This window comes from Falco rusticolus, chromosome Z, assembly GCF_015220075.1.
Source record: "Falco rusticolus isolate bFalRus1 chromosome Z, bFalRus1.pri, whole genome shotgun sequence".
In the NCBI taxonomy this organism is placed as follows: Eukaryota; Metazoa; Chordata; class Aves; order Falconiformes; family Falconidae; genus Falco; species Falco rusticolus.
The window spans coordinates 47,150,317-47,171,663 of record NC_051210.1 but is presented as its reverse complement, the minus strand read 5'-3'; the positions used below and the strand labels follow the sequence as shown (position 1 = coordinate 47,171,663).

The window sequence follows — 21,347 nt, the reverse complement described above, 5'->3', positions numbered from 1 at the left end:
GACCTGTAACTAATAATGCCTAGTTGTTTCAACATAGATGTTTACAGGTAAAGGTGGAATAACAGAAAAAAGAATAAAGCAGCAGGACTCAGCAGTAAACCAAACCAAGACGCTTTGCACAGCAGGCATGGCTTCATCCACAGGTGACTGTTGTCTTTAGCCTCTGAGCAAAAGAAAGCTCTAGTATAGGCCTGTACCATTTACAAGCTTCATAATTTGCTGCTGATTTGTAAAAACAAAAGTAAACTTCTGGCAGGCCTCCTACATACCACAGTAGTTAAAGAAACTATTGTCCCATCCTGATTTTGGCTACAAGCCTTGGAAGATTGTCTGATATTTCTTTCTACCCTCCCATTCTCCTTAGCTAATAGAAGATTTCATGTAAAACTTCAAAAATACAGTTTTGGACAGTGCCACTCTGGTCCTTCAGTTGCTTCACAAACCCCCAGATAATTTTTTCTCATTCCTTTTTCCTCACCAATAAGCCTCAGCAATGGAAAACCTCCACTACTAATTAAAAGTGAAAACCTAGTAAACAAGACTTAGTACACTGATGTTTCACAGCTGCCCACAAAGCTGCCCAGAAACACCTGCTTATTTTTACAGCAATTATTTTTACTCATCATTGCATCCCTCAAGGTTGGGTTATAAAATTAGGCAGAATAAACTAGAATATTTAATGAAACAATGGCACATTTGTACATCCCACCTGTACTGGAAGACACAAATCACCACTATGCAATATTGTCAAGTTATAGCAGGAAGTGGGAATCAACCAAATTGATCTTGCACATTGCAAAGTTTTTGCAAAGCATGGCTTTCAGAGTGTTCCCTGGTTCTAGTTACCTCAACTTACAGGCTCAACTTGTGTATCTAGTGCCAAATGACTGTATATGCTGGGTAATCAGAGTTCCTACCCCAATCTCTGAAGATATTTTAGACCCCCAAAAATATAGACAAGCTACTAGTAGTGCTTTTTAGTAGCTATGTAGATGTTTAATTCTTGTTGAGTCCAGTGGGAAGGAAGGGTGACAGCCCCAAAAGTCAAAGGTGCTTAGGTGCTGCTTACCAGGCTCAGTGTATCTGCTAATTGGAAATACTGAGCCTCTAGGTGGAGGTTACACTGCCAAGTAATCTCACACTGAAAGTATGCTTCATGTATCCTCTGTGTCCAAAGGCTGACTCTACACTGACACTGTGCCTCCTGATAACAGTGACGAAGCTCAGCACAGCACAATAGGTGCCTCTCTCTCCACCACATCTCACTGCAGGACCTTATGGTTTGGGCAGTGAGTATTCACCAGGGAGGCAGAGTATGAAAACTCTAATCCTCCATACCTAGGAGAGAAATGAATCGGTCCATTTTTATATCCCGTATAAAACTCTAGCAAGAAAACAGAAAGCAGCCTCCCATCTCTGCACATGCTTTGTAAGAAAGCGATGACTTCAGTATTCAGCCAAAAAGAAAGATTCAGCTGTGATTCACAGATGGAGGTATATGGCTTGTTGCAGCACCAAAGAGGATGAATCCCTGAAAGTGCACCTAAACTGGGATGCCTCCCAGTGTACCCTCGCCACTCCCCAACTTCAAGGACAGAAGTATCTTCACACAGATGAGCCAGGATGTGACGAAGCATGTGTGGGGATAGGCACTGGTGGGCAGCAGAAGAGAGGGTTGCACTGTCATGCCAACCGGCAGCTCAGCTGCGGAGTGTTTACAGAGAGCCAGGCTGACTGCCACATCTTTTCTCACAACTCCTTGGAGGCCACTGCTGGCAACTGCCTGTCCATCACACACAGTTTTGTGGACAACAGTTGTAGGCACCTGGGGCATTGTCATAAGCCATCGTAGTTCAATGATGCTGGCATTGCCAGTGAGAGGTTCAGGCCACGCTTCATCATCCTCCTTGTGCCCGTCTCGCTCTCATCTGACCTCAGGCTGAGCTGAATGAGGTACCTGCCTGACCTGGCTGAAAACGCAATTTGTTGTTGCTGTTGTTGGCAGTGCAGTTTTCAGTGTGGTTCACTCTGGAGAGCTGCACAACGGCTGGGGAAAGGAGGAAAGAGCCAGCATGAGGTAAGCAGTGGGGGTGACCACCACTTTGTGGTCATCATGCAGCCACAGTTTTGCTCTTCCGATGCTTTGTACAGGGCTGTAAAACATACACCTAGTTCAAAGCTAGGGCTGATGCTGAAGTGGTCAGTCACACAAATTAGTTGAGGTGAGTGGCAATGCCTACATACTCTGGACTGTGAACGGTTTATATTCCTATGTTTCTACTCTATTTTCAGGTAATTAACATGTTTATAAACCTTGCTGGTAGTCCTGAGACTTCTCATAAGCCAAACAAAAGATAAAGATTTCTTTTATTAGCTAACAAAAATTTACAATGCATTGGCTGATTCTGACCTTTCTACACTAGTGACAGGACACCTCTAAACCCAAGCTAACAACAGCACAAGAAATTCCTTCAACGAGCTAACAACAGCACAAGAAATTCCTTCAGTGTAAGGATAAAAGAAGAATTTGGAAAGAATAAGAATTGATAAAGTTTTATTCATTCTTTTGTTTTGATGAACATGTGTCTTAAGGATATTCTTAACAACTTCAGTGTAATATTAGCATTTTCCATATGAGCATCTAGCGCTGAAATCCTCAGCTTGTCACTAAATTAACCGAGGCAATGCAGCAAGCAGATCTATATACCAATTGTTCCACATCAGTGTTTTCTCTTTGCTTAAACATAAACTAGACTCCACATGCAGAATGTTTACATGTTTCAAAACAATGTTAATTTCTCTTTTTATCCTCTCATGGTACTCTTTCTTTAGGAGATTTCTAGTAAAGAAGAGGCAGATAAGATTCAGTAAACTGATCTTCTGTATGAAAATTGGTTTGGAAGGATATGCCTAACAGGCATAAGGGTGAAAAAAATGCAGCTCTTGTATGTACTTGTTTCTAGATAAAAATATTTGGCAGTATGTAAACAGCATTGAATAAGAACAACTCAATGAGAACATATGCCAAGATTGAGTCCCAAATAAATAAACTATTATCCTTCTTCAAATTAATACCGACATAATAGGCTTCTATGTTAAAGATATGTGTGTCTGTGTATGTACATTTATTTATACAGCTTCTAAGAGCTAAATCTTTACATATTTCTCATCTTGGCCTACAAGGCAGGATCAAGCTGACTGACCAAAGAAGTACTTGGCAGAATTCACCTCAGCTTTCAGTCATTTCACCCTATGGCTGAAAGTAGCTACGACAGCTCCTTAAGATTCACTGTAAGACGAGAGGATCTATACGTACCAGGCAGCTATGCATAACAAAGCCCTGTTCTTCCGCCTGTTCATACATGGTTTCCTGCTGTTATGAATAAGGTGTTGACCAGGAGAGGATTCTTCCACTGAAGTGTGATCTAAGGTTACTCCAGTTGGTTTCTCTAGGGAAACCAACGTTGAGTTTTGCTGCCGACTCCTAAATCACACCTGCTGCATTCTTCCAAAGAAAGATTGCAGGAAGGAGACAACACAAACCCAAAAGCATTTCAGTTGCATAAAGGATGAAGTTTCACCTCCTGTAGTCTCTCTTCAGCAGGCATGTAATACTAACACGTAACACTTTCCACAATAAAAAACGCCACCAACTCAAACTTCGAGAAAACAAAATGCCCAGTCAGCATGTTGACAAGTAGTAGTGTTCTCCTTTCTTCAATTCATTCAATTCCACAGAAAGTTATTTCTTTCTGCGAAGTACCTAGTTAAAAAAGAAATTACCAATGAATGAATAACTGCCCTCAAATACCCTTGGGGGTAGAAAGGTGTCCTGCTTCCTGAGGTGAGATGTCCCTGCCAGTGTCTCCCCCAGCCTTCACCACAGCACATCCAAAAAGAGAGTTGGAATGACAAGTATCAGGAAGCAGAGCTCTGAAGGAGAAAAATGTCATTCATGGAGATAAATCAGTGATGTAACACGGATATTATAATCCAGTGGAGCTACAACTTCCGGGTTTATAAGGTTTCTTTCAAAACTCCACATGTAAAACCTTCATCACCTTAAAAGACATCATTAGAGCAAAAATCCCAACTCCATTAGCTTGTCTATTTCTTCAATACACAAAGTCAAGAGAATCAGAAGCCAAGACAGTTGTCACACATAATAACCACCCAATAACTCAATGAGATGATATCTGAGAAAAATAATTCACCCCTTATATTCTGCATCCTAAAGGGATTGAAAATGGTTCATTTCACATACCCAGAACTCTCAGATTAATTTCTATGTGTTTTTGAATGGCCCCAAATGCTTTCAAAAAGTGTCATGCAATGTGCATAGAACAGACATAAATACATATTTCATGAAGATTTAAATGCAAATCACACTGCTTTCTGAGGAACCAAGTTTCCTAGACTTTCATAGAAGAACTGGTACTTTCTACTTGATTAATTATATTGACAAGGTCATGAATGTCTTAGTGCCTTACTTGTTCTCGTTGCTGGCATCATATCGAGGCATAGGATCGAAATCATTTCCATTGACATCAAAACTGGCCTGCGAATCCTGTAGCAAACAGGAGAAAGAAAACCACTTTCTCATTAATTAGTCATTGATTCATGTGGCTTATACATTCTTCAGCAGGTTCCTACAAGAGAATAATTAGGTTAAGTAACATTCCTGTGGGTTTATGATGATTGCATGTTTTAGGAAAGGATTCTATATTTAATAATTACATTATTTAGGTATTTTATTTTATTTTTTAAAAATGGAGGACAACAAATGCTCTGAAAAGGCATAGATCCAGTGTCAGAAAGGAAACAGAAAGTGCTGTTTCATTTAACCAGAAGACTATATTTCTTGTAAGAAACTTTTGGAAGTTAAGAGAGTTCATTCTCGAAACTGGGATTTTGCTAGATGTTTCAAGATTCAAGAAATTATCTACACAATGATGACTGAAATTTCAGTCATCATTTCAAGGAATAAGAATAATATAATTTTCTTAAGAATATTGTTATTAAAATATAGCTTGAAATGCAACAAAAACTACATTCCCATTTCCCTGGGAGTGTAACTGTTTCAAATATTTGCAAGATATCTCCATATTTTTGTTCCATATTTTACATCTACCAGGATTCTTACAGCTGGAAATAGTTTATAGAGTAAATAGCTGCTGGTTTGTATGGCTCCTATTAATTGATGCGGTAGCATGTGGTGTGTTGACATGTCAAGCAGCTCTTTTTAATCTCTTCTTTGTTCAAAACCAGTTACCACAGCCACCTCAAATATTCCTGTTTGCAGCCACACCAGCAATAATCTGACATATAGAAGGCATTTGTCATCAAATAAGCAATGTGCATTGCTTTGGGGGAATTCCTTGTTGGCGTGAGGAAAGGGAAGAGAGGAGGTGGTAAGGGAATAAATAGCTGCTTTAAATTCAGTGGAAGGACAGTACTGGGATGAGGTGACATATGATACAATCCGGGTCATTCATTGAGGAGGTAAAATTATATTTGGTTTGTTTAAATAACTTAAGAGATTAAAATGAAAGATGTGGCATGCATCAGGCTCAAGCATACAGTGACAAATAGGGCAATTGCCTGTCATTTGTATTTGTGCAGTCCTCCTCATGTATTTCAAAGTTGAGTTCCACATGCAGCATGGGGAAGGATAAGGATGTAAGTAGGGCTAATTTAAAATAAACGGCTTTAAACTGTGGACACAATTGTAGCTTTTGATGAGTTCTTAAAGATGTTTTTGTCACTTTTGTCTCTTCAATGCTCTGTCAAGATGATGTGCTGGCTGGCAAAAAGCCCGTGTTCAGGGCTCTTTTACAAGACCTACATCTGTAATGGGAGTGAAGGTATGTGCCTGCCTTGTGCTAGTCATCTTCACCAGTCTGGCTCAACCCAAACATATTTGTTTGTTTTCTCACCTCATTTGAATGCATACCTTGCACACTTAATTTCAGAGAAATGATAAGGTCCTCAAGGTCATGTGCTTTCAGATAACATCCACCCCCAAAGCACAGGACTCTGTGTTGACTTCCTGTCATTTGCCACCCAACCGAAGGGTGGCCCTGACGCTCTGAACAGCTTCAAACTCTGACATAACACAAGTCACCCACTAGAGAAGGAGCTTCTCCTCATTTTAGACAACCCTCCACAAGGTATATTAAACCAATCATTTAAATGTGATGAGTCACAAGCAAACAGAAACCTCCTGAGGTGACATGAGACACAGGACACAGAAAACAAAGGACAGAGCTCTATTACAGATTGAGAGGGGACTCACTGGAGTTAAGAGAGATTTACCAGAGACACATCAAAATATTCTACAATTGTTTTTAACTGAGTGAATCATAACGAGTCATGTCCTTTTCCCTTTATATTATTTCTAGTGGTAACATAAATAGCTTTAAAAATAAATACATGTAAGTATATGCCTAAAGTTAGTCTTTGAGAAAAACTGCTGTCTTGCTGGCCAAAAATGGCCTTCAGCTGCATGCACTAACTGAAAAGCAGTGTATACCATTTCTATGTTCTGAGAGTGTAAGGATATTAAGTGAAACAATTACAGAAAAAAGCATCTGATTATTGGTTCCAGTCCTTCAGAAATTCAGGACTCAGCTACAAGAGGCATCCAGATATTAAATACATTCAGACAGAACAGTCTTAACTAAAACAAACATACTACCAAAAGTTGACTTCCTTCCTCCCGTTGGTGTTAACATTTGAGGAAACCCTCGTATGCTTTTTCCTCCTTCCCTCCTCCCTCCCTCCATCTTTCCAGGTGCAGCAGATTTATTTGGGGTAATAATAAAGCAGCAAATCTGATGTCCTGTAGACACTCACATAATTCTGCATCAAGTCTGGATGGTTTCTTTCGATGCCATCATCCAGGATGGTGACCACAACGTTCTTCCCAGTGTAACCTCTCTTCCAGGCACCTACTATGTTCATATCTGATTGGCAATGGTGAGTGTTATCGCTGCAGTGCTGGGGAGAGAAAAGGAGATTAAGATGTTGGATGTTGATGGATGCGAGCAGCATGGAGTTGAGATACTATCCTATTTACATTAACACGACCATTTAAATCATCATATAAGCATATTGATTTGAAGAGCAACTGCACAAGAGCAACACCTTCATTTAAACAGAAAATAATTTTAAAAGAAATGCCAAATTAAATGAAAACTGGTTATTTCTCTGTCTGATTACTCCTTATGTTAAGCAACAGAAAAGGGAAGAGTCCCACCATACTGAACCACTAGAAGCCATGTGTAAAACAAAGCAACTATTCCTGGCTGTTAACCACACTCATTCGAAATGTGCATTTGAATTATTTGAATTTTTTCAGAAAAACAAACCATATGTGGATAAAAGTAGACAAATGCCTGTACAGAAATGGCCATGGAAAAAACCCCTTGCTTATTGGAGGTTATGTGCTGTACAGTTTCTTGAGAGAATGTCTGGAAACTAATCCAGATTAATTTCTATCTACAAAAGAAGGCTTTTGGCAGGTTTTGTGCAATATCAGCAGGAGATGAGAAGCAGTGAAGAACCTGTAACCAAAACAACACCCTGAAAAACTGCAGCTTAGGGTGCCTGATGAATTGTAGACAGTTAGATTGAGAAAGCTGGGGTACAGCTTTCAGAGCAACCAAGTTCAGTGCGGTGGAGAAAGAAAATGTAGGGTACATTAAAACTGAAAACCTCTTCCTTGACACGAATGCACCTAGCTCATGTGAAGAAATCTGGCTTGCCATGGCAATGAGATATGACTCTCAGGTATTCGTATGCCCTGTCAGTAACCATAACCCACACACAGAGCTCTCCCCTCTAAAGTGAGTTCAACGACCCCCTCATTGGCACTGCTTTCACCAGCTCCTCCAGGCTCAGACAGAGTAAGAGGCAAAAAAATAAAATAAAAAAGAGTGGGTGCAGGGAAGGGGAAAGGCAAAGGGTGGGAGGAAAAAAACCAGAAATTAAAAAATATATGCGCATCGTAACAACAGTGACCACACAAACATGCTCCACTTCACTCCCTGCCCCATTGCCTTGCGTCTCCACTTCAGCCTCATGTTTTGGCACTCTACAATTTGTAAGCATAATAACATTCAGAGGGATGCACTCTACCTTGACTTAGTCCATCCCTCTCCTGCTGAAAGCAAGCACACTGAAGAACTGTTAGGCATACTGGGTGCAAACCGACATTGGATTACTATTAAAACATAATTTTCCTCCTCCTTTTTCTCCAGTTTACTGCCTCGTACTGTCATACACAAACCAGAGGATTTAAGGATGATCATTTGCTATTACTAAAGCAAGATTATATTATTAAGCAGTATATGTATGTATGTAGTATAAAGTCTCTCTCATGGCCTTCCCCTTGTGTCTGCCAATCTCTCTCTCTCTCTCTTTCTCTCTTTGTCTATTCATCCACACACAAAGAAGCTTGAAGGACTTCAGGGACCAGTTCCAAGGAATGTATACGGCAGGCTTAATGTTTTTGTTCTGTGTATTACTTGGAAATGCTCGTGCTGCTGGCTTTATGAAATTAATTACAGTCTAAACTTGCCATCTGTACACTGAATGTAATGGTTGTACACATGAGGCTTTCTAATGTACACACAAGGGGGTTAAAAGTGTGTAATGTTTCCAGGTGCCTTTGCATTTTTCAAGAGTGTTACTGAATTAAGCATCAGAAAATACCTGCAAAAGCTATTAATATCATCATTCACATTTTGCTGATGTGAAGACAAGGAGAAAAAAAGGTGGAAGCACCAGCCTCCAGCCATAGAGTAAACCCAAGAGAGAGCTGCAATGGGCAATCAGGATTCCTGGCGCTGACCTCCAGTCAGATTTACTGGGTCATTACACCGCCCCCTCTATCCCCTTCTCTGAAATGCCAAATGACCCTTTGGCCGCTTTGTTGAGTGTCCTGTCCTCTCCTCACAGGGGATGAGCTCGTTTTATTTCCATGCCAGTCAAACCACTCAAGCTGACCAAGCGTATGAGTTTTTAATCCCCATTCCCTTGCAAGCCCTTCGGCACTCTGCCGGAAGATCACTGCTTTTTCCCTTAATGATGCTGGCACTATCAGTTGTCCTCACTTACCTTACCTGAACTTCTGCTTTTGTGGTGGTGGCTGAAGGGGGCTAATTCATCAGCAGTTTTGCTACATGTATATAGACAAATGTAAACAAAGAGATACCTCTTGCTTTACTGCATGCTCTGATGATTGTCTCAAGAGATGGGCCAGGTTAAACTGACACTCAAATTAACTTGCTCTGCTCCAGGACTGGGCAGAAAGCTAGTCTAAACAAAATCTTTCTGCATAAAAGAAATTCCAGGGGTAAAGCAGGCATAACTGCATGCCTACTTAGAACTTTGGATACCAGTATGTGTAACATGGATACAAAATGCAAAGGCAGCAAAGAGGCATCCAAGAGACAGTAGTTCAACAGCAGATGAAGGGTTCAGTGTTTATAGTTATAATATATAACTTTCTCAGAAGTCCTATTAAAAAAAGGAGATATATAGATATAGATATAGATATAAATTGTTTTCTGTTTAACTCTATTCCTTATTCTCTCTCTTCTCAATTCTTTATCTGTGCTCTGCTCTCACTGCTCCTAGCCTTGTTCTTCTCTTCCAATACTGTCTTTTACCACTTAAACTGCATTTTGTTTGATTCAATATCTGATCTCAGATTTCCATATTTTAACAGTGAACTATACCTTCCCCCAGATTAGTGTCTGATTTTCTCTAGATTAATCAGATTGTGCACTTTCTCTCAAAGCAGTCTCGTTTGGCTTTCATCAGGAACACTTTAAATCTTGGTGTGTGATTACTCTTCAAATACTATATAATATGGTATAGAAATGTTGTTACACATGGAATAGCATCTAAGACACCATCTATTACTTTGTTTCACCTGCAATCCTTCCTGTCCCTCTGTGCTGCTTTTGGCTAGGAGAGAGTTAACTTTCTCCATAGTAGCTAGTGTAGGGCTATGTTTTGGATTTGTGCTGGAGACAGTGTGGTAACACCGGGATGTTTTAGCTGTTGCTGAGCAGGGCTTTCCCAGTGCCCAGTGAGCAGGCTGGGGGTGCGCAAGACATTGGGAGAGGACAAAGCCGGGACAGCTGGCCCCAACTGACCGGAGGGATATTCCAGACCATATGAAGTTATACTGAATATATAAAGCTGGGGGAAGAAGAAGGAAGGGGGGGACATTTGGAGTGATGGTGTTTTACCAAGTAACCATTACGTGTGATGGAGCCCTGCTTCCCTGGGGATGGCTGAACACTTGCCTGCCCATGGGATGCAGTGAATGAATTCCTTGCTCTGCTTTGATTGAGTGCACAGCTTTTGCTTTCCCTATTAAACTGTATTTATCTCAACCCATGAGTTTTGTTGCTTTACTTATTCCGATTCTCTTCACCATCCCACCGGGAGTGAGTGAGCGTGTGGCTGTGTGGGGCTTAGTTGCCAGCCGGGGTTAAACCATGACACCCTTTAAATTCCTCTTACCTTTCAAAAACATTTATTGTAAGGAATTTTCCTCTACTGGGTTCCATTCTATAATTTTTCTTTAACCATGTGCTGCTTCTTTACCACCTATCCAGAACTGAGTTGTCAGCTTCTTAGCAGAGGCTGTTTTTTGATCAATTTCAAAGCATTGTTTCAATTTACAGTGTTAGTCAAATTAAAAAATATAAACCATCTATCATTATGTGATCCAGAATGACTGAATTTTATATCAGTGGGCAAGTACTGAATTTTATAGCTCATTTTCAATCTATTTTTCCTAATCTCTCTATTAGACTAAAACCAAACTTTGCCATGATAATAGCAATAAATATAAGCATATATCTAATATGTTGTTATTATTATATTATTAATAATAATATTGTTATTGTTATTATTTTTATTGTTATTGTTATATTAATAAAGCACAAAAAATCTGTGTGCATGCAAGTTTTTATTAAACCTGTGAATCTTTGAACTCTTGGTTTTTGAATTTTAAAGCGACTAGTATAAAAAAGGTTAGTCTACAGAATTTCCCCCCTCTCCAAGCAGACAAAGTAGTTAAGAAATTTCCTGCATTGGTATCATGTCTAGACAACTACAGTAAACCAGCACTGTTTCAACATATGTTGTTTTCACCTATTGCCTGGAGGACACCATCAAAAGGTATAAACAACCTCTCACTCAGTTACATAGAATAATTTTACTGAGATTTTTAAAAAACATTCAAATGATACTTTTCTTTGGACTGTTTAATTGAAAGATGCTCATGATAGACACCAGCTGCAAGACTGAGAGATTCTTGCAGTACACATATGAAGGAATAGGGCTACAGTAAGAAAATTTTCAGATATACAACATGTTTCATGCTTCAAATTCAATACTTAGGAGCATAAAAAGACAAAAGAATGCCTTAGACGTCTTTAGATGGACAATTTGGAAGACTGCCTTTGTGCAATTAACAAGCAGATGTAACATTAGAAAGGTTTTCTGTTTTGATGTTTGCCTGATGCTCTCAGTATCAGACATGGGCCTGGATTCTCTCAGCTATTTTGTGAAATTGCCTCTAAAAACTAGCTTACGATCAGTATCACTATCTTAATGTTCCTTGTCTGCTGCACTAGTGCTTGTGGTCGGAGGCTTGCTGTATGCAGCTGGGGATCAATAACAAAATTCAACAGTTAAAGGGAGAAATCAAGAATCATCAATGGTCAAAATCTTTCAGAATCTTTTGGAATTCCAGAGATTAAAATAAAATTAAAAGAACAAAGACTATAAAATTATGTTCTGTCTTTTGCAACACCCGTTCATCTATAAAAAACAGAGTAGAAACAGAAGTTTCTAATCCTGTGACATGCAGTCTTGGAAATGACATAATGTGCCCTCTGTAAGCCTTCATGAGGTACCTTGCACTGGTTTCCTCTAGGTTTTGAGTTAAGGAGTCCTTTGACTAGGTCTTAGATATTGGTCTAAGGGGATATAGAGAAACAAAACATGATAATCAGAATGACACAAGTTTCAATACCAATTGTGAGTTGCAGGTCTTGGATCTCATTTAATGGAACACTACATACACTTCTGATTCCAGGAAAGCTTTGAAATACTAGTTCCCAGTCAGATTAGAAAAGATAGACTCTTAGCATTGAGAAGAAAAGGAAGAGGAGGAGGAGAAGAAGAAGAAGGAAGAGAGGAGGAGGAAGATGAAGAAGAAGATAAAGAAGAAGAAAGAAGAAGAAGTAAAGGACAGTCTTCCTGGTTTCATTATAGTAGTAGTTAAGCAGCCTTTGGCTCAAACAAGCAGACTACAGTCATGTTGTCTACATCAGCTACTAACCTGCGAGCATGGAGAGAACAGAAGAAGTTGCACAAGAGTGCACACAGAGCAAGAAGGACAGTCAAAGGCCTCTGCATTGACCTTGACCAACACAAGCAGGGAGCAGGGGGACACACAGGGCCAAGGAATGGATCCTGGCATTTTGTGAAGCTCTCAGAAAAAAGAGACCATCTACTTGTCCTGTGAAAGGAATGTAAAGTGGAGCATTTGGCATGCTTAGATGCTCTAGGCAAATGCACAGGCAGCAAAGTTTATCAGATTTTAACTTTAGTAAGGAAGCATCTTGATTCGGATTTCTGAGGTAGTTTCATGCAGTGTTCTAAGTCAAAACTTGCCAATTGATCTCTCTCTTCCTGCAAAGAAGAGAAACAATCTCTTTCCTCTGTGCTCTTGATGTGATCCAATTTTAAAGTGGAATGAAAGAAGTAATCAGGGGGGTAACTGGGAGAGTTGCAAAGGTAGGCTCCTAATTAAAATAGCCCGTGTAATGTAACAGAGATCATGACAACAGGCTTTGAAGAGCATCATAACCTGTAAAGCGAATGTGATCTACTGGAATTATTTTTGGGCTTCTCCACAGTAAGCACTTGAAAGCTACATTTTCTAAGAAGACTATTAAAATAATGTTTCTTTTTAATAGTATTTATCACATTTTTTTATTCTTTCAGCACAACAGCAGGTAAAAGAAGGATTTTTAGGAGGAGGAGAATTACTCACAGATTTTCTTTTCGTTTTTATCAGACATAACCTGATATTCAGTGCATGATACACAGCAACTCCTAACTGCTGCACACAGTATTTTAAAGCTCTAGCAGGAGCAGGCAAACAATATAAAGTCTTATTAATCTCAAACAAAAGATATTTGTGCATTAAATACTATCCAACTACTGGAGTCATGCTTTACTGAACTGCTACTTTTTTTAATTTTTTGTCTGCATCAAGAGAAATATTTCAAGAGTGTACCATGTTAAATATTTAACACCAATTTATTGCTTGTGCAACTTCTGAGGGTTTAGTTAACTTACTTCATAGATGAATTTGGTTTTTAAGTTTTATTGATTCTTTACGTTAACAAACAAAAATACGCTTAGAGGTCAATAAGAACAGAGACATATATTATTTTATGCCTGTTTAAGCAATGAAGGAGAACAGGAAATCAATATAAAAGGGCTTCTTGTATTCATAGGTTTATTTGATGGCTATAGAGAGACAAGAATATATCAATATATCGATATTGATATATTACAGCAAGGAAACTCCGTATGTTCATGTATTCATAGGAGTATCTGATGCTTATAGTGAGACCAGAATAATTTACAAGACTATATCTAGAGGGTTTTGCAGTGAAAAATAAGGAGCTCATAAATCTTATTCTTTCGCTGTGATTAGGTTGCTATTCTTTAAAAAACAGAATAATTCATAAAATGTTAAATTTGTATTCAAGAAAATTCCATCACTTTTCCATCACTGGCACTTTTTCAAAGTCAACAGTGGTTGTTCTTCTGTAATTTGTATTCTGAGTTAAAGATGTATTGTTTCAGGGAAGCCCTCTATGTCCACGTTCCACAGGCTGATGACAGCACAGCCTTTTTAGGAGTGGGAAACTCCTTGCCTTCTAGGCCTGCAGACAGCAAAGTTTCTCTCCCAGCTGCAAGTTCTAGAACAGAAATAATCTGCCTCTACTATCACCTCTTCTTTCTACATGGGGCATAACCTATGGCTCCATTAGGAAGTTTGCCTCTAGTCCTGTTTCTTTCCCACGGCAACATGAGACACTCCTTCAAAGCAAAGAGAGAAATGTAGCTAAAAATGCCTTCTGGCCAATTACAGACTTTGTGCATCTTGTGTATCCTTGATTCAGTGCTCACATGTTGAGAAGCGTGTGCCAACATATGAACAGATTTCTCCCTGGGAAGTGTTGGGACAAATATATGAACCTGGTATAGAAAATCTTGGGGAGTCAGTAAAGGGCAGAGAGGGAAGAAAAGAAATAACAGCCACAGCTTGTGGCTACCACTAAGAAATGCAGGAAGGAAAGAAGCATGCATGGCAATATATCTCTATATGTGGCTGTACTTTCTTAAGATGACTGTGTGATGACTGTTACTATTGCTGTTGCTGCTACTGATACTACCACTACTATGTAAATAGCCCACTTAGCAAGAAAAGGCCAACAAGTAGATCAAAAGTTAGTGCATTTTGACCTGCCTTAAATTCTGTCCAGAAAAAAAAAGGCATGGCAATTCTTTTATTAATTAGAGAGAATACGTGAAAAGAACAGCTGCTCCCTAACCTCAGCTGTGCACTGTCAAGTCTGGGGATTCAGTATTCATGAAGGATGAATAACTCCTCAGAGAGACAGTTCTTTCCATTCTACCATTTTTTGTGGCCTTTGACTCATATTTTTATTTGAGCTCCCCTAAGTCCCAAAAAAGAAAGAAAAATAGGGCAGTTTTACAGAATGTTCCAAGATGCTGGGGTTTTTGTAATGCATCAGTTCATGGAGTTACACTTACCTAGTAAGACCAAATTTCTCCCTCTGTTTCTCAAGCTAGACTTGATGTTTTCATTGTTTTTAAGAAAACAGTTAAACAGAGAGACTGTATTCTTCTTTAAAATAGTTTTATACATTTCTAAGGATTCTTTGTATTCTACTGAAGACAGGCTGTTCACAATTTACTTTTTAAGCTGTTTTCAAGTCAAAGACCATTACTTGTACCTCAAGTTGTTAAGAAGCATGGGAGAGGAAGGTGGTTTTATTTAGACTTTGTGTGAACATATGTGACAGAATCAAACTAACCACATGGAGATAAGACCCTGAGCATATGGCTTCATTTAATCGTTAACCTTCCCAGAGACTGATGAGAGTGGGACGAGCCCAGGGCTTATAGAAACCCATTTCGCTCCCTCTTCCTTCTCTTTTCATTTTACAGGGAAAATAGAAAAGTGATATTTACGAAGGATATGCTGTTATGGGAATTCTGGGAGGGGCAGTGAACAGGGCTGTTGATTTAGGATCGACCAGGAAACTTGTTTTTTCTAAGAATGTTATGAACTTGTAGGAATGAGATGACTTGTGACATTGATGATGAAGAGGTGTTGTTGGCTCTGAATGCTCAAATTTTAAGGGCTGTTGCACTACTGCTGTTCTTTTTTCTCCATTTTATGTTGTGATCTGGTCCCTCTGATCCATGAGGCAATAGCCTGGTGACATCTGGTGTTGATGGTGGGATGTCCTTGGAGAAGGAGGGAGAGAAGGACAATGAGAGGGAGGGATGTGAGACAACAGGCTTGTTCAGGAGGCTGAAGGAAAGATACTTATCCCTATTCTTCCTCAAGAGACAAAAGCCAGTAGGAAAAGCAGGGCACGTGTAGGTCAGAATATGATGACAGCATATACTCCATTATTAGCAATGGACAAGGGGTTTTTCCCTGTTTTCTTGTAGGTATGTGGAGTTCCTGAAGCTGGAACTGTTTCACAGTGCCTTCATTTCAGCAATAAATATCTATGCTACTCGATACCTAGAAGCCTTTTCCCTATGAACCATAAAAAGCCATCAGGTTATTACACCCTTGGTCCCATTATTTGCTCGGTTAGTATGTCAGAGGAGATTATAACTTGCCAGAGGACAAACTTTAAGCTCATGAAACTATTCTCTTGAGACAGAAGTATAAAAATCACTCCATACTCTCCTTAGACAGCCTTACAGAAATGTTTAATCTAATACTGAAATGCATTATGTGAAAATTCATTAACAGTACAGGATCAGGCTAGGATGAATGGCTGCAATTTTAGTTTGCCTGTAGGGAAGTGCCCTAACCACCAATGGGCTTTTCACCATGTGAACGTGCTATGGTTGATGAATGCAAGGTCCACTGTGTATTGTAAGAGAAACCTGGGAAGATAAGGTCAAACCACTAGAGGGAGTGGCTACTTATATTTTGTAGATGAGATCATCTGGCAGAAATGAGAGAACTAACCCAGAGAAATCTGGGGAGGCCTGGGAAGGAAAAGGAAAGGCTATTCAAGAACAAAACAAAAGTTTTTCATAAGGCAAAAAAGTGCCACACAGTTACTGTTGTTACTGTCTCGGGAAATTTGATGGCTGATTAAATGTTAAAGTCCTGCAATGCTGAAGAAGATTGGTCCGGAGATACATGACACAGCTGTACATGAAAGACTGTGTAAAATAGGAGACAAATGTAAATATGTTGTGGAAATTGCAGAGTCTTAAAGGAAATCTCAGCACAGTGTTAGGACTCAAGCTATCTCAGAAAATACAGGTACTGCAGAAAGGTTCTGAAGAAGTCCAATATGTCTGCAAACACTGTTGTTACGGAGAACCAGGCACAGACCAATGTCTATGGAGCTTTCTAGTAACAGGACTTAAGGGATTTGGGGAGCTGTTGCAAAACTAACCCCCAACTTTATCACTAAAACCACCTAGATTGTGTTGACTGCAGACTGCAGCAGCACTATGAAGGAAATTTCCCCACTTGCAAATATAGTAATTGAATATTTGGAACTGATCTGAGAACACAGTTTTGAACTGATACTGAAGGAACGTAGTCCTGTAGAGAGACAGAATATACAAACTCAGTATAAGCACCTTCTATGCACATTAAAGACTTGAAAATGTAATTTGTGTAACTGGAACTAGAAAGAGTATCACATCCATGGCTGTCGGGCTTATATAGTGTCTGCGTATAGGGCAGTCTCAACTTTGAAATGATAGCCATTAATGATCACGCCTCAGCATTTGCAGGTATCTTAAAAAAACACAGGAAATCCAGCACCCAGAGAAAGTACTAAAGAAAGCTATGAATAGGGCATTGTCAGGAGGGAAAACTATACACAAACAGAAATAAAGGTACGAATTCTTAATTTTATGATTATTGATGATTCCTCTGCGTCCACTACTTTTCCTTGTACAACAGCTGCAAAATACTCTTCTTGGCTCCTCTTCTCTGTGGTCTGCAAGGGAAGTTCAGAGCAAGACAGACATGCAACCACAAGGTGTAAGATTATTAGTAGTTAATCATTAAGACAATGCTCTTACAAATATGACTCTATTACAAATCCAAACTTTTATCTGTTTATATGTATGTCTTACTGAAAACCTACTGCAGCTTAATCAGAAATTCTGGGCTTGTGATTGCAGTTGACCAGTTGTAATGATGATACAAACAAAATGACCATACAATCCTCTGCCATATCTGTGAAATGAATCAACCAAGGGAGTTCAGATACTGATGCTGGCTTCTGTGAGACTAACGCAGCTGTGTCAGGAACTCCATGGAAGACTCAGTAGGAAGTACAATCTGGGAGAAGTAAATGTTTTTCTGCCATTTAACTGCCTTCAAATACTTTGAAAGGAAGTTTTGGTGTCTGCAGTTAGGTGCTGCTTTAAATATAAATGTATCCTGAATAACTCCACTCTAAATATGCACAGAAACATTAATGACTATGAACAAAACTCAAATATGCAAAGCAATAATGTCAAAAGGGAACTGACATGAAACATTCAAATAAGGTGACACGAGAGTTTTTAATCCTTTGATCTTTATATTTAAGAGTGCTAACAAACATTTTTGAAAAAATAATTTTTTTACTACTTTGGAGCAAAATCTAGAAATTTTAATTGATAAGCATATCTGTGCATAGGTATGGATTGTTTTAAAACAGAAAAGTACAAGTTTATGTGATTGCTCTTCTATTTGTATGAAAGATAAAGAGCTTTCAAGGAAAAAGGGTTTTAAGAAAAGCAAGAAAAAAGTTTGTTTTATTTTTATAACCTTGGCACTGTATAAAACAAATAAGGCTTTTGTATTGATTGAACTAAAGATCCATTTCAGAGTCTTGTACAGACATTCATGCAAATACTGTACACATCTAGGGCTTGACATGAAACAATCCACAAAACCACCTAAAAAGTAATCACAATGTAATAATAGGCTTATTTAAACACAAAGTTTGGGCCAGGTAGCAGCCAATTAATGTTGATTTGGAGGACACAAAAAAACCCAACAAAACTTTAACATATAATCTTAAGTTTAAGAATGTGCTTAAATCTATCCTTGATCTGCAAAGCATTCAGGTGGATGCCTAATTCCAGTGAGGTGTGTAAGACCTGATCATGAACTTGGTACTTTGTTGCACAGCGTCTTATTAACAGTACTGTTGCAAACAGCCACTTTATTATGAAAGATTTATCTTTTTTTCTTATGAAGAGCCAAAATAGCTGTTGTTTTTTTTTTTTTAATTGTTTAGTCACTTTCTCTGGTAATCTATCATCCTTTGACTTGTGGATGCCAGAATTTAACAAGGATACAAAGGGCAAAACAAGAATCGAGGTGAAAATTTTTCAATTCACAATAAATATTTTATTTTATTGCTCTGTATTTTTCTCCTTGCCTCTCCTTCAAAACCAACACATCAATCAAATGAACTTGATGCAGCGTGACTACAATCACAGGGTTGCTACAGAAAGGAGAAATGGGGGAAACCCGCTCAATACTGTCATTACTTTTAGTTTGAACTTCCCTATTTGAATCAATATCCTAGTAGCACCCTTATTCACAACTGCCTACAAGAAAAATCACCAGTGATGACTTAGTATTTCTTTTTTTCCAACTAAATAGATATACAGGCACGTAAATTGTTCCTGTCCTTCCCCATACAACATAGGTGCATCAGGATATCTCTGCTGCTTAGTGCTTGCTTGGAGGCAACATGGGTCACATGCTCTGTTTTTCTCACAGCCACACTCACACGTGACTTCTACCTGTTAAACAGCACAAAGAGATGCATAGCTCAGCCATAGCTTTATTTTTCCTGTTAGATTGTGGGATAAATCTTGTGTGTGAGTCTTTCAAATGTTGAGACAATCTTAAGACTTTTTAAGGGCTTGGCAAAGTAACAAACCAAGCTTACAAAGTGGTTTTGGCCACCCTTGTAGATTAATTCATAGAGAACATCTACTGAATTAGTCCTCAGAATGTTTCAGTAGCAGTAGTTTACACAGTGTATAAGATGGTCTCAGGCTATCAGAATGTTTGAAGTCACAAACAAGATCAAAGCTGCTTCACAAATTGTGGTCAATGCTTGAGACTTTTGAATACTGGAGAAAAGTAGCAGCCAGAAATAATGAAAGCAGAACGCACGCCCAACGTGAATGGGCTTAAAGGCACAAACCTTTCAGATTTTTGTTCTCTCTCACTGGTCAGTAGCATGCAACTTCCCTGTTACACCAAAAATGGGTCAATGTTGTGGTGTGTTTGGGCAAACATTTTCAGAGGACAGACATAAAACAGAAGAATGCTTTCCCTTTCACAATACTTTTATCCTCTTATGTAGTAATTCGTCAACATTCTGGAATGGGAGCAGAAGGAAACTGCAGGAAACGATGTTTTAAAAAGGAAAACCATATGACAGTAACAAATCACCTGATAATGAAACCAAAACTAAGAGAGCAGATACCCTAAATTGAGTGTCAAGATCCTCGAGAAAGCTGAACCAATCTAACTTCTCAGTGTTGTCAGAAAAGTTAATCCTCTTCCCTCTTCCTTTTTTTTTTTTTTTTTTTAAATTTATCTCTGCTGTTTAGGTAGTCATAAGAGATGATGCAAGGGATGGGGACAGGACTGAGAAGTTGGGGGCAAACACGCTGTAGGTCATAGGGTATGACACACAAAACCTCGTCTTGGGAAACTATCATCAGATGAGGGCTCTGAGGAAGTCCTGAGACACAAATTCAGTGGCCTACAAGAATTCAGGGATTTTTTCCAGAATCGTGTTTTCTGTAAGCAGACAGACTTCTTAACAAGATGTAAGCACTATAACACTTTCTAGGTGAGCTGTATTAATTCCTCTATCCATGTTTCAATTCATGTAGTTGGTGACCTAGTTAATCAGGGATATATATATATATATATGGGTTTCAGTGTTTCAGCAGCTGGGCTCATCTGAAGATCATTCAAACACTGTTGGAAAGCTTGCAATTAATAAGCTTTCCTCAACAGCCTACTTGCAGCCAGACCAGGAGACTTACATGGAAAAAAATTTTCCTCCTGATTCAACATTAAACCTGGATGTGGAAGAGTACATAGAAGTTGAACAAAGGAGAAGTTATTCAACTTGTTTGTAACTTCAGAAACATTTTTTCTTCACAAACTTGTCTTTATTTTTTTCCAAATGGGATTTCTGGCTCAAAAATGCAATCTTGTAACCAAGACTTGATATTCATAAAAACAAAAATACTATCTCCAAAGCAGTAGTTTATTGTTTATTAATAAACTGTCTTAACTGAAAGACACAGAAGACGAAAATCTCACTATATACCTAATTTTTAGTCTCTCACGTACATTTATATCTGACTATCCTTAGCCTTCTGTGCTTATCTTACTTGGGATTAATATAGTTTTGCATTGTTTACAAAACAATATAGCTTGCTTTGTTCTGTTAGGAATTCACATATAAATAAAGACAGGGCAATTATATGCTTAAATGGCATGCTACTTGTGCAATACTAATGCAATACAAAGGGTAAGAAAAAAGTGGTATCAATACTATGACAGATTCACACTTGCACCTCTTGGGGCTGTCTGAGGCTCTTCCTTCCCACACAGTTCCTCTCTCTGACCATCATGCATTTCTGCTGTTTGCTGGAAATGCGTTCATTTTGAAACAGCCAGTGTTTAAGTTTTCGCAGAATTTATAACCTCCACAGCAAAAGAACAAGCACAGATGTAGCCTACATTGCTCCGTGCCTTAGAATTGGCATATTTTCAAAAAAATCCTATTGCCTCTCTCTGAGGAGACTTGGGGTCTTGTGCTGACAGGGTCTCCTGTACTCAGTGACTAAGTTAAAAATGATCACTTAACTTATTTGGTTAATTTCCATCAAAACGGTATTTAAAAGTCATGCAGGTGTACAAACACTTGTTGGACTTCTCTCCAAAATGGCACTGATAGAGT

At 38.8% G+C, this 21,347-nt stretch overlaps 1 protein-coding gene across 2 annotated transcripts in view; it reads right to left on the bottom strand.

Moving 5' to 3' along the window:
- Positions 1 to 21,347, bottom strand: part of PCSK5 (proprotein convertase subtilisin/kexin type 5) — a 247,605-nt gene that overhangs the window by 166,853 nt on the left and 59,405 nt on the right. For both annotated transcript variants that reach the window (XM_037374062.1, XM_037374061.1), the window contains exons 4-5: positions 6,856 to 6,999; positions 4,491 to 4,567 (exon numbers count right to left, since the gene is read on the bottom strand). In XM_037374062.1, the coding sequence (XP_037229959.1) occupies positions 4,491 to 4,567; positions 6,856 to 6,999 (221 nt within the window). The remainder of the gene's footprint in view (positions 1 to 4,490; positions 4,568 to 6,855; positions 7,000 to 21,347) is intronic.